The following is a 13,955-nucleotide window of genomic DNA, read 5'->3' as shown; positions in this document are numbered from 1 at the left end:
CAAGTATATAGGAGAATTGAAATAGTGGTTACTCCAGATCCAATGCAGCCCAAAAATATGCTAACATTGCATTTGCCTTCCTTACCACTGACTTAACCTGCAAGGGAATCTTGCATGAGGACTCCCATATCCCTTTGCGCCTCTGATTTTTGCAGGGTGAATTCTATCATTTGGGGATGGGGGTAGCAACCCCATTCTGTAAAAAGCCCAGAGCTACAGAAATCCCAACAGAAACTTCAAAGAACTCATCCTTGGGAGAGGATGCTCTTCGCCTCAATGGAGAATGAAGTCATGTGATGAAAACAGAAGCAACAGGGCTGATCAATGTGGCGGACTTGGGGAGCTGCTGTCAGTGGCCTATGCTCCAGTAGGGGTGAAGGGCTTAAGAAGAAAAAGAAGAGTTCTATCACTGGCTCCTAGGGATTCCTTTACCTTAAGCTCTCTAATCAAATCTGGTTTATCATACAACCCCCGATCCAGGTGGCCTTTTCTCTAGTGGGCTCATCTGCTCTAAAAAACCATCTCATGGACATTCCACAAATTCCTTCTTTTGGCATCTAGCACCAACTTAATTTTCCCAATCCACCTGCATATTGAAATTCCCCATAACAATCATAACATTTCCCTTTTTACAACCTCTTTCTGCTTCCTGTTATAATTTATATCCCACATCCTGGCTACTGTTTGAGGGCCTGTATATAATTCCCAGCATGGTCTTTTTATCCTTGCAGTTTCTAAGCTCCATCCACAAGGATTCTACATCTTCCTATTCTATGTCACCTCTTTCTCAGAATTTGATTTCATTTTTTACCAACAGACCTATCCCACCCCCTCTGCTTATGTTCGTTTCCTTTTCATCCAACGTGCATCCTTGAATGTTAAGGTCCCAACTAGGATCTTCTTTCAGCCATGACTCAGTGATTGCTGCAACATCATAGCTACTAATCTCTAACTGTGGTGCAGGGTCATCTACCTTATTCTGTACACTGCATGCATCCACCCTCTGGCTAAAGAAATTCCTTGTCTCTGTTCTAAAGGGACATCCTTTTATTCTAATATTGTGCCCGCTTTTCCTCACGTCTCCTACTATTGAGAACCTCCTCTCCACGTCCACTCTATCCAGGCCTTTCAGTATTCAATAGGCTTCAATGACATTCCTCCTCACCGCCCCCCCAACATCCTTCAAAACACCAGCAAGTACAGGCTAGAGCCATCAAGTGTGCCTCATATGTTAACCCTTTCATTCCCAGAAACTCCTATAGACTCTCTCCAGGAAGCACATCCTTTCTTAAATATGAGGCCCAAGGCTTCTCACAATGCCCCAAAAGTGGTCTGACCAACACCTCATAAAACTCAGCATTATATCTTTTATTTTTTATTCTTGCCTCCTCAAAATAAATGCTAGTGCTTAGTTTGCCTTCCTTACTAACAATTCAAACTGCAAGTTAACATAGTATTCTTATTCCTAATCACATTATGGAGAGACAGTTCAGAGAAGAGGGCCGAGTCAGCTAAGACAGTATCATACTCATTAGGTTGAGACCTCCGCCAAACTTGGATTCACCCAACACCTACCAGCTCTTGTATACCACTTCCCCTCACCTCTTCCAACTCGATTTAAAATGTCAACTGCCCACTTCCCTCTGTTGATGCTGCTTAACCCACTGAGTTCCTCCAGCGTGCAGAGTGGAAGTGGAGAGGATGCTTCCTCTAATGGGGGAGTCTAGTATGAGAGGGAGCAGCCACAGTGTAGATGGGAGTTCCTTCAGAGCGGAAATGAGGAGGAATTTCTTTAGCCAGAGGGTGGAAATCTGTAGAATTCATTGCCACTTGGCTTTCGAGGCCAAATCATTGAGTATATTTAAAGCGGAACTTGATAGGTTTTTGATAAGAGCTTTCAAGTTTATGTGGAAAAGGCAGGAGAATGGGGTTGAGGGGGATAATAAATCAGCCACGATGGAATGGTGTTGCAGACTCGATCGATGAAATGGACTAGTTCTGCTCCTATATTTTCGAATTCCCATTCCCGCTCTGACATGTTGGACCGTGGCCTCCTCGCATGCCAAGGTGAGGCCTCCCTCAGGGTGGAGGAGCAGCACCCTGCGATGACATGACTATCGATTTCTCCTTCCAGTTAAAAAAAATTCCATCCCCCCCCTCTCCTCTTCTCCTATTCCCCACTCTGACTTTTTACTTCTTCTCACCTATCACTTCCCCTTGGTTCCCACCCTTCTCTTTTTCCCCTGGTCCGCTCTCCTCTCCGAACAGATTCCTTCCTCTCCAGCCCTTTACCTTTCCCACCCACCTGGATTCACCTATCACCTTGAAGCTATCTTCCTCCCCCCCCCCCACCCCACATCTTTATTCTGCCGTCTTCCCCACTTCCTTTTCAGTTCTGAAGAAGGGTCTCAGCCCAAGATATCGAGTGTTTATTCATTTCCATGGATGCTGCCTGACCTGCTGAGTTCCTTCAGCATTTTGTGTGTGTTGCTTTGGATTTCCAGCATCTGCAGAATCTTTATAGTGTTAATCAATACAGGCGCTGGAGGTACTGCCATCAAAACCATAAAAACATAGGCACAAGAATTCTGCAGATACTGGAAATCCAAAGCAACACGCACAAAACGCTGAGGGAACTCAGCAGGTCAGACAACATCTGTGGAAGTGAATTAACAGTCGACATTTTGGAGTGAGACCCTTCTTCAGTACTGAAAAGGAAGGTGGATGCTGGCAGAGTAAAAACATGCCCTGTAGGTTTTGCGGAATATTGAGGACAGAAGTATTGTGGACAGCAGCTGTAGAAAATCTATTAAGTGAAGAATAAAGTACGAGCCTGAGTGCCTGCTTTACTTCTGAGAGTTGATCTTTGCTGTTGTACGGCAGAGATAAATTCCACTTTCATTGGTGAACTTGACAGCTGGGTAAAGTGAACGAGTGAGTCACAGTGACTTTAAATGCTAATGAGCACTAAAATAAGAGTAATCTGAGGAATTATGACATGAAAGTGACATCAAGGTGAGTTGAAGTGTTCTCTCCATGAGCTGTCCTCTGGAGGAGCCTCTGTTATCTCAAGGCTGTGTGCCTGCGGATTGTCACACACTCGAAAGGAATGAATAATACTCATTCATTCAAAGTAAATGTTTAGTGGAAGGAGCTCCAAAGAGATTGACAAACCTTGACAAACTCCTGTAGATGTGTGGTGGAAAGTGTACTGACTGGCTGCATTACAGCTGGCACGGGAACACCAATGCCTTTGAGCAGAGAATACTACAGAAGGTAGTGGATTTGGCTCAGTACATCACAGGTGAAGGCCTCCCAACCATTGAGCACATCTACATGAAACATTGCCGTAGAAAAGCAGCATCCATCATCAAAGATCCTCACCACACAGGCCATGCTCTCTTCTCACTGCTGCCATCAGGTAGAAGGTACAAGAGCTTCATAACTCACACCACCAGCTTCAAGAACAGGTATTACTCCTCAACCATCAGGCTCTTGAACGGAAGAGAATAACTTCACTCATTCTTCTGGTATTCCCACAACCGATAGCCTCACTTTAAGATTCTTTATTTTGTTATTTCATGCTCATTACTTATTGCTATTTATTTATATTTGCATTTGCACAGTTTGATGCTCATTAATCCAGTTTACAGTTACTGGTTTATAGATTCGCTAAATATGCCCACAGGAAAACGAATCTCTGGGTTGTATGTGGTGACATGTATGTACTCTGATAATAAATTTTACTTTGAACTTTCACTCCCTTAATCCATTCGTCCCTCCTCACTAATCTCCCTCCTGGCACTTATTCCTGCAAGTGAACACTCGCCTCCTCCCTCGTCTCCGTTCAGGAACCCAAGCAGTCCTTCCAGGTGAGGCAGCCCTTCACCTGCAAATCTGCTGGGGTCATCTGTTGTGTTCGGTGTTCTCAATGCAACCTCCTCTACACTGGTGAGACCCATTGTAACTTGGGACTGGTTCATAGGGCACCTCCACTCCTCCCGCCAAAAGCAGAACTTCCCAGTGGCCAAACATTTTATTTCCCATTCCCTGTCCTTTTACCTCTTCACACCTGCCTATCACTTTCCCCCCTCCTTCCCTTTCTCCTGTGGTCCACTCTCCTGTCCTATCAGATTCCTTCCTTTCCGGTCCTTTATCTTTCCCAGCCACCTGGCTTCACCTATCACATTCCAGCTATCCTCCTTCCCCTCCCCCCACCTTTATTCTGCTGTCTTCCCTCTTCTATTTCAGTACTGAAGAAGGGTCTCGGCCTGAAATGTCGACTGTTCATTCATTTCCATGGATGCTGCCTGACCTGCTGGGTTCCTCCAGCATTTTGTAATGAAGAATACTTGTCCATTTTATTAATGACCAGTGAGCCGTGGAGTGGTCACGATGATGGGTCTCAACCCTGGTAAATTTCACCTGTAGAGCTGCCAATACATAAGGCATCTGTAATGTGCAAACAATACGCCATACCTCCACAGCAGAGAGGAATGCTGAAAAGTGTGGGGCCTAGTGGCTAGCACAACGCTTTGCAGTACAGGCAGTGCAGGGTTCAATTCCTGCCACTGCCTCTAAGGAGTTTACACATTCTCCCCGCGTCCATGTGCATTTCCTGCGCGCGCTCCGATTTCTTCCCACAGTCCATAGATGTACCAGTTGGTAGATTAACTGGCCATTATAAATTAGGCTCAGATTAAACCTGGGTGATGTGGCTCCAAGGGCCTATTGTGAGCTGTATCTGTATCTCAATAAATAAATTAAACATTTTAAAAGTAAATAAATAAAGCCGGCTCTGACATCTATGCACCCAGGCGGCCTGTTGGTCTGTTTTGCCACAGAACCAAACCGGTGTGAGGAGCACCCTGCCAGGGTGAGGACAGGCAGATACATCAGTGACATTTAACGATAGGCACATGGATGACGGAAAAATGGAGGCTTAGTAGAGTAGGTTAAAAGTTCAGCATGTCATCATGGGCCGAAGAGTCTGAACTGTGTTGTAGTGTTCTGTGCTCCTTGTTAACAAGAATCCTATGATTTGACAAGCAAAGCTTTTATTGATTTTACAACATTTTGAGCCATTTTTAACACAGCGAATCTTTGCGAATTTGTATGGTTCTGGTACAGAATCAAACCCTGAAAAATCACATTTGTGAACATTGTAAATAGCTTTAAGAGTGATTTTCATCCCAATTATCTTCCGCGCAATTTGTGCAAAGGGATAGGAGCTGATAAGATTACTTATCGTTTTAATTAAATTCTTATCAATCCCGAGTGTCTGATCCTATCAGACCTGCACTCCATTAAGTCCTGAGGTCTCTGTGGAATACCACCAGCTGCAAATCTCTGTCTGAGATCTTACCCCTGGCTATATCCCAAACTCTCCTCTGTTCTCCTCATTTCCACATCAGCATCTGGGAGATTCATGAAGCAATTCAGAATTCTCCCCACAGTAGGGGTACCACAGCTGGCATTTACCCTGCAGTACAGAATCTTGAAACTTAACAGGAACAGGGAAGTAAGGGGGGGGCAGGGGTAAAAAGGCGATAACTTTAGTAGTGAAGTATCCATATTTTAAAAAGGATGTTCTGGCATTTACCTTGTAGTACAGAATCTTGAAACTTAACAAGAACAAGCAAGTCCAGACAAGTCCAGAGGAGGTTTACAAGAATGATCCTGGGAATGAAAGAGTTAACATATGAGGAGAGTTTTGATGGCTCTGAGACTGTACTTGTTGGAGCTTAGAAGAATGAGGGTGGGGAGGAATCTCATTGAAAGCTACTGAATATTGAAAGGCGTAGATCAGCGGTTTCCAAACTTTTGTTATACCATGGACCAGTACAATTAAGCAAGGGGTCGGTGGACCCTAGGTTGAGAACTCCTCGCCTAGATAGAGTGGATGTGGAGACGATGTTTCCTATAGTGAGAGAGTCTAGGTCCAGAGGGCACAGCCTCATAATACAAGGACATCCCTTTAGAACAGAGATGAGGAGGCATTTCTTTAGCCAGATGGTGGTGAATCTGTGCAACTCATTGGCAAGGATGGTTGTGGTGGCCAAGTCAATGGGTATATTTAAAGCAGAAGTTGATAGATTCCTGATTAGTCAAGGCATCAAATGTTACAGGGAGGGGCAGGAGAATGGGATTGAGAAGGAGAATAAATCAGCCATGTTCAAATGACAGAGAGGACTCGATGGGCTGAATGGCCAAATTCTGTTCCTCTGCCTTATGGTCTTGTGGATGAAGTCGTGGTCAGGGAGCTGGGTAATCCTTCCCAACCCTTTTTTGCCTCCCCCGTCTGTCCTAGTTACCTTATCTGCCAGAGCAGCCGCCCTTCCAGTGACTCCTCCACCACCTCCTTTCCCAGACACACGAACTGATCTCCCCTCAGGTGATTTGCAAAGTAGCACAGGGGAGGAAAGAGTTCTGTTCTTCTGGGATTGTGGGCAGCATAGTAGCGTAGCGGTTAGCACCACACGTTACAACGCCAGATATCGGTGTTCAATTCCCGCCGCTGTCTGTAGGTTCCCCCCGTAACCACGCGTGTATCCTCCGGGTCGTCTCATTTCCTTTCACCTTCCAAAGATCGCAGTTTAGGGTTAGGAAGTCATGGGCGTGCTATGTTAGTGCCAGAAGCATGACGGCACTTGTGGGCTGCCCCCAGCTCATCCTCGCACAGCGTTGATCATGGGAGCAAACGTTGCATTTCACTGTGTGTTTCTATGTTTTGATATACATTTGGCAAATAAACCTGATCTTCACTAACACACACAAAGATTGCTGAAGGAACTCAGCAGGTCAAGCAGCATCTGTGGAGGAGGATGTAAACTGTCGACGTTTCAGGCTGAGGCCCTTAAACTGGGAAAACTTTATCTTTTTTCTCGAATTTATTCCAAGATTCCTAACATATCAAGAGGTGGGTGAGCTCAAGGAGGTGATGTGGTTTTAACGAAGTGTCGGTTCGATTTTCAGCCTACCTCTGCGGTTCTGGGTGAATGTCATTAAGAACCCGCAGTTTGTGTTCGATATCCACAAGAGCAGTATCACGGACGCCTGCCTCTCCGTGGTGGCACAGACCTTCATGGACTCCTGCTCCACCTCGGAACACCGTCTCGGCAAGGACTCGCCATCCAACAAGCTGCTGTACGCCAAGGACATCCCCAACTATAAGAGCTGGGTTGAGAGGTGAGTGTGTCATGGCATCACCCTGCACCAGTGTTCCCCACGTTCAGCCAAGACTGGGGAAGTTAATTTGATAAACCTGCGAACAAAGGCACGGGGAGGTGCCTTCTAAGTCTGCTGTACCATAGGCACTGCTAGGTGATGTTTCCAATAGTGGAGCAGTTTAGGACTAGAGGGCACAGCCTCAGAACAGGACATCCCAGTATAATGCAGATGAGAAGCAGGAATTTCTTTCAGTAGAGGGGAGTAAGGCTACGTCAACACTGCGCCGGATAATTTTGAAAATGAAGCTTTTTCTCTTCGTTTTGACTCTCTGTCCACACTAAAACGGCGTTTTCATCCCCCAAAAAACGGAGATTTTCAGAAACGGTCTCCAGAGTGAATAAATCTGAAAATGTCTAATATCCGTCGCAGTGTGTACGGGGTAACCGGAGCTTTTTAAAACTGCTGTCATGACGTGCCAGAACAGATAGCGGCAGCCCGGCATTTCATTGTTTTCTTCTTCTTCTTCTTCTTTTATTATTATTATTATTATTATTATTATTACTACTACTTTATTGTTGCCAAACAATTGATACTAGAGCGTACAATCATCACAGCGATATTTGATTCTGTGCTTCGCAGAACCTAACAATTTTTCAGAACAGACGGCAACGAGACTGAAGCCAGAAGAGTTAGAAACGTACTCACCAAATACTTTGACCCATAGCTTACTGAATAAATAAGTATACTCACTTTGCCCTGTTGTCTGTCCTTGCTTGTATGAAGGTGGTTTACCTATTTATGCAAGTACTTCTCTGACAATAGATGTGTAACAGCCTAATGTAACATTGTATGGAAATACAAGGTAACACTGATGCAGACATGTTTTATACCTTTAACAATGTGCTTTATTAATGCAACAGAGTTAGTCAGTTTTTTAATGTTCGTCGTCAGCCGGGTCATACTGTCTGTGAACTCCCTGTCGGTTGCCTCCATATGCTCCAGTATTTGTTTGTTTTAGTTTTAAGTCCTCCTGCACGAAAGCCAAGAGCAATTCCTTGAAAGTTTTTCTGCTCTGTAACTGGACAAACGTGCACTGAAAGTATACCGTTTTCTCTTCGCTTGTTTTCTGTGTGTCCTTTGCGTGCCCAGTAGAGGAGATTCAGCCAAATATCCGTGTTAGTGTGGGCAGAGATATTTTGAAAAACGCTTAGTGTGTACGCCTGTTGTTTTTACTTGAAACCGGCGTTTTCAAAATTATCCAGCATAGTGTGGACATAGCCTAAATATGTGGAATTCATTGCCGCAGACAGCTGTGGAGCTCATTTGAGTATATTCAAAGTGGAGATTGATAGCTTCTGATTAGTAAGGGTGTCAAAGGTTATGAGGAGAAGGTTGGAGAATAGGGTTGAAAGGGATAATAAATCAGCCATGATGAAATGGTGGAGCAGACCTGATGGGCTGAATGGCCATGTTCTGCTCCTGTGTCGTGTGGTTTTAATGTGGAACAAATCCATCACTCAAGCTCCCTCCTCCGTATCTCACAGCACCTCTGCAGTTTATCCTCCCTCAATCTCATTGACTACCTTTCATTGTTCTGTCACTAAGGGGTGTCTTACAGCGACCACGTAACACATCAGATTGTCTTCATGACGTGGGAGCAAACCAAGAGTGTAGCAGATGGGTGTTTGCCACAGTCCAGCAGTTTAATGGTCACTGTGACTGAAACACTTCATTTCTGATGATTTAATTAAATATTTTGCAGCTGCTCTACTGGATTGGTGTATTAGGATCATTACTTTAGCTTACTGAACCAATGTCCCACTAACCGAGTCTCTGTTACTGAACCAATGTCCCCCTAACCAAGTCTGAGTTATTGAACCAATGTCCCACAAACTGAGTCTCTGAACCAGTGGTCCACTAATGGAGTCTCTGTTACTGAACCAATAACCCACTAACTGGGTATCTGTTACTGAACCAATGACCCACTAACCGAGTCTCTGTTACTGAACCAATGTCCCACTAACCGAGTCTCTGAACCAGCGGTCCATTAACCGAGTCTAACCCCGTCCAGTCTCCCTCAGTGCTGGTGCTCCACAGAAAGAAGTCCATTCAATCCTGAATCAGTCCCCGTTAAGCACACTTCACCGAGTCCAGGCTGCAGGCAATGGTTGTTCAGCATGCCAGCAGAATGATAAAGATGAGTTTTGATTGTCATATATACATCAAACTGTAGAGCAAGATGCGTCATTTTGTGCCAATGACCAACACAGCCCGAGGACGTGCTGGTGGGAGCCCCCCCACTGTTTGCCGTTACACTGTGGCCTGCTCACTCTTTACAAACACTGACCCCAGGGTCAGCAATTTGTGGGCATAAGTAGCAGGGTGTAACAGTGGGATGGGGTAGAGATTAGTGAGATTATACAGTGTTTGTTATGGTTAAAGAGTTAACACAGTGTGGGGTGGATGGGGTTTGGGGATTATGCAGTGTGGGTTAGGGTTATGGAGTTAACAGTGTGGGATGGGGTGGGGTTTGGGGATTATACAGTGTGGGATGGGGTGGGGTTTGGGGATTATACAGTGTAGGATGGGGTGGGGTTTGGGGATTATGCAGTGTAGGATGGGGTGGCGTTTGGGGATTATACAGTGTGGGATGGGGTGGGGTTTGGGGATTATACAGTGTGGGATGGGGTGGGGTTTGGGGATTATACAGTGTAGGATGGGGTGGGGTTTGGGATTATACAGTGTAGGATGGGGTGGCGTTTGGGGATTATACAGTGTGGGATGGGGTGGGGTTTGGGGATTATACAGTGTAGGATGGGGTGGGGTTTGGGGATTATGCAGTGTAGGATGGGGTGGGGTTTGGGGATTATACAGTGTGGGATGGAGTGGGGTTTGGGGATTATACAGTGTGGGATGGGGTGGGATTTGGGGATTATACAGTGTGGATTATGGTTTTAGCATTAACACTGTGAAATGGGGTGTGGTTGGGAGGTTATACAACGTGGGACAGGGTTACAGAGTTAACACAGTGGGAGTGGATTAGAGTTAATGGTGTGGGAGGGGTTTAGAGTTAACACAGTGTGGGAGGGGTTAGTGTTAACAGTGTGGGACTGGGTTAGAGTTAACACGGTATGGGAGGGGTTAGAGTTAACAGTGTGGGACGGGGTTAGAGTTAACATGGTGTGGGACAGGGTTTAGAGTTAACACGGTGTGGGACGGGGTTAGAGTTAGCGCGGTATGGGAGGGGTTAGAGTTAATGGTGTGGGACGGGGTTAGAGTTAACACGGTGTGGGACAGGGTTAGAGTTAACGCGGTGTGGGAGGGATTAGAGTTAACGGTGTGGAACGGGGTTAGTGTTAACACGGTGTGGGACGGGGTTAGTGTTAACACAGTGTGAGAGGAGTTTAGAGTTAACACGGTGTGGGTCAGGGTTAGAGTTAACACGGTATGGGAGGGGTTAGAGTTAACGGTGTGGGACGGGGTTAAAGTTAACGCGGTATGGGAGGGGGTTAGTGTTAACGCGGTGTGGGACGGGGTTAGTGTTAACACGGTATGGGAGGGGTTAGAGTTAGCGGTGTGGGAGGGTGTTAGAGTTAACGGTGTGGGAGGGGTTTAGAGTTAACACGGTGTGGGACAGGGTTAGTGTTAACACTGTGTGGGACGGGGTTACAGTGCTGGCACAGAAAAGGGAATGAAGTTTGGGGCAAATACCTGTGATGATGGTAAATGGTGAGCCATTCTTGTTATTCAAACTGCCTGCTGAAATTACATTCCTGTGTGCTTTCTTTCCAAAGGTATTACGCTGATATAGCCAAAATGTCTGCAATCAGTGATCAGGACATGAATGCCTACCTGGCAGAGCAGTCGCGACTGCACGTCAGCGAGTTCAACATGCTGAGCGCGTTGAACGAGATCTACTCTTATGTTACCAAATACAGCGAAGAGGTGAGTCCCAGCGCCTGCCCCAAGTTCTGCTTCTCACAATTGTTCAACTGAACCACAGGTGTCAGCCCCGGCAATATTAAAATAAACAGGGGCACGGATTGTTTTACAAGCCTGACATTCAGTACTTCTGAACGTAGAACATTATAGCACAGACAAGGTCCTTCAGCCCATGATGATCTTCCGGCCTTGTGACCCACTCCAAGATCAAATCTCTCCCACTTAGCCCCCCATTTTTCTGCCATCCATGTGTCTAACAGTCTTTTAACTGTCCCGAATGTGTCTGCTGCCTCTGCCACCACAGCTTGGTGGGTTCCATGCACCCACCATTCTCTATAAAAAAAACTTACCTCTGATAACCCCCTATACTTTCCTCCAATCACCTTAAAATTGTGTCCTGTCATGTGAGCCAGTTCTGCCCTGGGGAAAAGTCTCTTACTGCCCACTCCATCTACGCCTCTTATCATCTTGTAGACCACCATTACTTATCTATTGAGATACAGTGTGGAACAGGCCCTTCCAGCTCTTCGAGCCACCGTGCCCAGCAAGCCCTTGATTTTAAGCCTGGTCTAATCATGGGACAGTTTACAATGACCAATTAACTTACCAGCCTGCGCGCCTTTGGTATGTGTGAAACCAGAGCACCCAAAGGAGGTCCACTCGTTCACAGGGAGAACGCACAAACTGCTTACAGGCAACGTCAGGAAATGAACCTTGGTCACTGATATAGTGAAGCACCTCGCTAACTTGCCGCCCTATCTCTCACCTCTCAGAGATTTTTGAAATACATTTGAAATGGCCTCCTAACTATGTTGTACCGAAATTCTGAAACGGATATTGCTCTAATCAGATGGTAAATTCTGATTATAGTTATCCACTTCAGGAATCTCAGTTGAAAAAAAATCCTCAGTAGATTTTCTATTTCATTATCTGAGATTATCTCAACACTAATTTCCGGGTGGATAGTCTCTGGGCTGGTGCACTTGACGAGACCTGTACTCTGGCAGGAGAATATGTGAGGTAGCAGCGTTTAATATGTGGTTCACACTGCAGTTAACAATTTAAATGCAGCAGCAGACCAAAGTGGAAAATGCAACAGAGGGGCCTGGCCTCCTCTGATATAGACCCCATGGAGGGGCCCACTGTTACACTAATGAGATAATGAACAGAGAAAATAAAAATAAGTGAAGATACTTGGGGAGTTCTTCATTAGAGGTGGTAAAGAGCTTTATTTAATATGCCATCCGCTGCCAAAGACTGTAATTTCACCAGATAAACAGGTAGTAATGTAGAAAAATCTCATTACGACAAATTACTATAGATCTTGACACTTAATGCTCGTTATCTGCAGTGTTGGTTTTATGTTAGCTGTTCTTTAGTACCACATTATGCATTTGAGTTTAATTTGGACTAGAATAAAGCAAAATTATATTTTGCTTCAGTTGGAGACGGCTGCACATAAAGACTCGAGAAACGTGCTTTGTAATCTGATGGGTAATATCCATTAGGAATATTCAGAACATCATTGCCTCAGTGAATATTGCAATGAATGGTTCTGGGGAAATAGTGTTCCCTGCATATGAAGTGATGATCCAATTAAAGCCCTGCGTTCACTTCTCTCCCTCTTTCACCTGCTATAGGTGTCTCTGCACAAGCTGCTTTTGTGGAAAGTCGATGCCACAGGTTTCTCTGGCCAGACGCACAGCATGTAGTTTGCAGTCCCCCTGCGCTCTGAGGGTGAATGCGAATGTGTTGCTGATATTACACTGCAGACGTAGCCAGATAAAGTCGCAAGCACGCCGAAAGGGGAGATGCAATTAGGTGATCAACCCAGGTCCCCGGAAATAATTTGTCTCAGGCAGGCAGGCGTCCCTTTGTTGAAATAATTTAGTCTCAAGCCCTAAGTATCTGGAGTGACAAAGTAGAACTGAGCATGATAAAACAAAAATAAATCACCTCAGATGAATAATTCAGGTACAGACTAGAACGGATATAGCAAGCTGAGAGGAAAATTTGGATGTGCAGTTTCAGTGAGTGAGAATCGAACGGTAGTGCAAATGAAAGGGAGCCCACAGACTGATGCAGCAGTCTGAATAGTAAGCAGGTGGGGTGGACTGTCGGGCTCCTTTCAAGCAGGAGGCTGAGTTGGAGCTGGAATTCTATGTATTGAGGTCTCAGTCTCTACCTTAGGAGGCCATGCTCCCAACATCTCAGCAGGAGCGGGGAGGCTGTGGGGTAAAGGAAGAGGAGATCGGCAAGGAGAGAAGTCAGTAGATGTCTTTTATGTAGACATCACCTTGCCTGGTGGGATATTCCCCTGATTACTGGCAGGATGAAGCGGAGGTCACAGGAAGCAGAAGTGGCATGGAGAAGATCTGATGGGGGATCATGTCATGGGAAGCAGAGGTTACGGGGTGGAGGTCTCATGGAGCAGTTAGAGGAAGCAGAGGTCACAGGAAGCAGTGATCATAAGGAGGCAGTCATATGGGGGCAGAGGTTACAGGTGGAGCAAAGGTGGCAAGGCGGAGGTCATAGGGAGCAGAGATCACGGGGAGCATAGGCGATGGAGAGGAGGTCACAGGGAACAGAAGTTGAGGGGTGGAGGTCAGAATTTGTGACAGAGGTCGAGGGGAGCAGAGGTCAGCTGGAGACAAGAGGCCACAGCAACCAGTTGGAGGGGTAAAATTCAAAGTTCATAGATGCTCTTCTGCACACGACTATTGTAACATGTGGTTATTTGAGTTACTATCACCCTTCTGTCAGCTTAAACCAATCAGGCCATTCTCCTCTGACCTCTCTCATTAACAAGGTATTTCCGCCTACAGAACTACCACTCACTGGAT

At 45.7% G+C, this 13,955-nt stretch overlaps 1 protein-coding gene across 5 annotated transcripts in view; it reads left to right on the top strand.

Annotated features, from left to right (window-relative positions):
* The window catches only part of plxna2 (plexin A2), a 565,853-nt gene that overhangs the window by 545,919 nt on the left and 5,979 nt on the right, over positions 1-13,955 (top strand). For all 5 annotated transcript variants that reach the window (XM_072279001.1, XM_072279002.1, XM_072279005.1 and 2 more), the window contains exons 30-31: positions 6,976-7,188; positions 10,965-11,115. In XM_072279001.1, the coding sequence (XP_072135102.1) occupies positions 6,976-7,188; positions 10,965-11,115 (364 nt within the window). The remainder of the gene's footprint in view (positions 1-6,975; positions 7,189-10,964; positions 11,116-13,955) is intronic.

Source organism: Mobula birostris, chromosome 14 (genome assembly GCF_030028105.1).
Source record: "Mobula birostris isolate sMobBir1 chromosome 14, sMobBir1.hap1, whole genome shotgun sequence".
In the NCBI taxonomy this organism is placed as follows: Eukaryota; Metazoa; Chordata; class Chondrichthyes; order Myliobatiformes; family Myliobatidae; genus Mobula; species Mobula birostris.
Note: the sequence above shows the minus strand (reverse complement) of the source record. Positions and strands in the feature narration are given on the sequence as shown.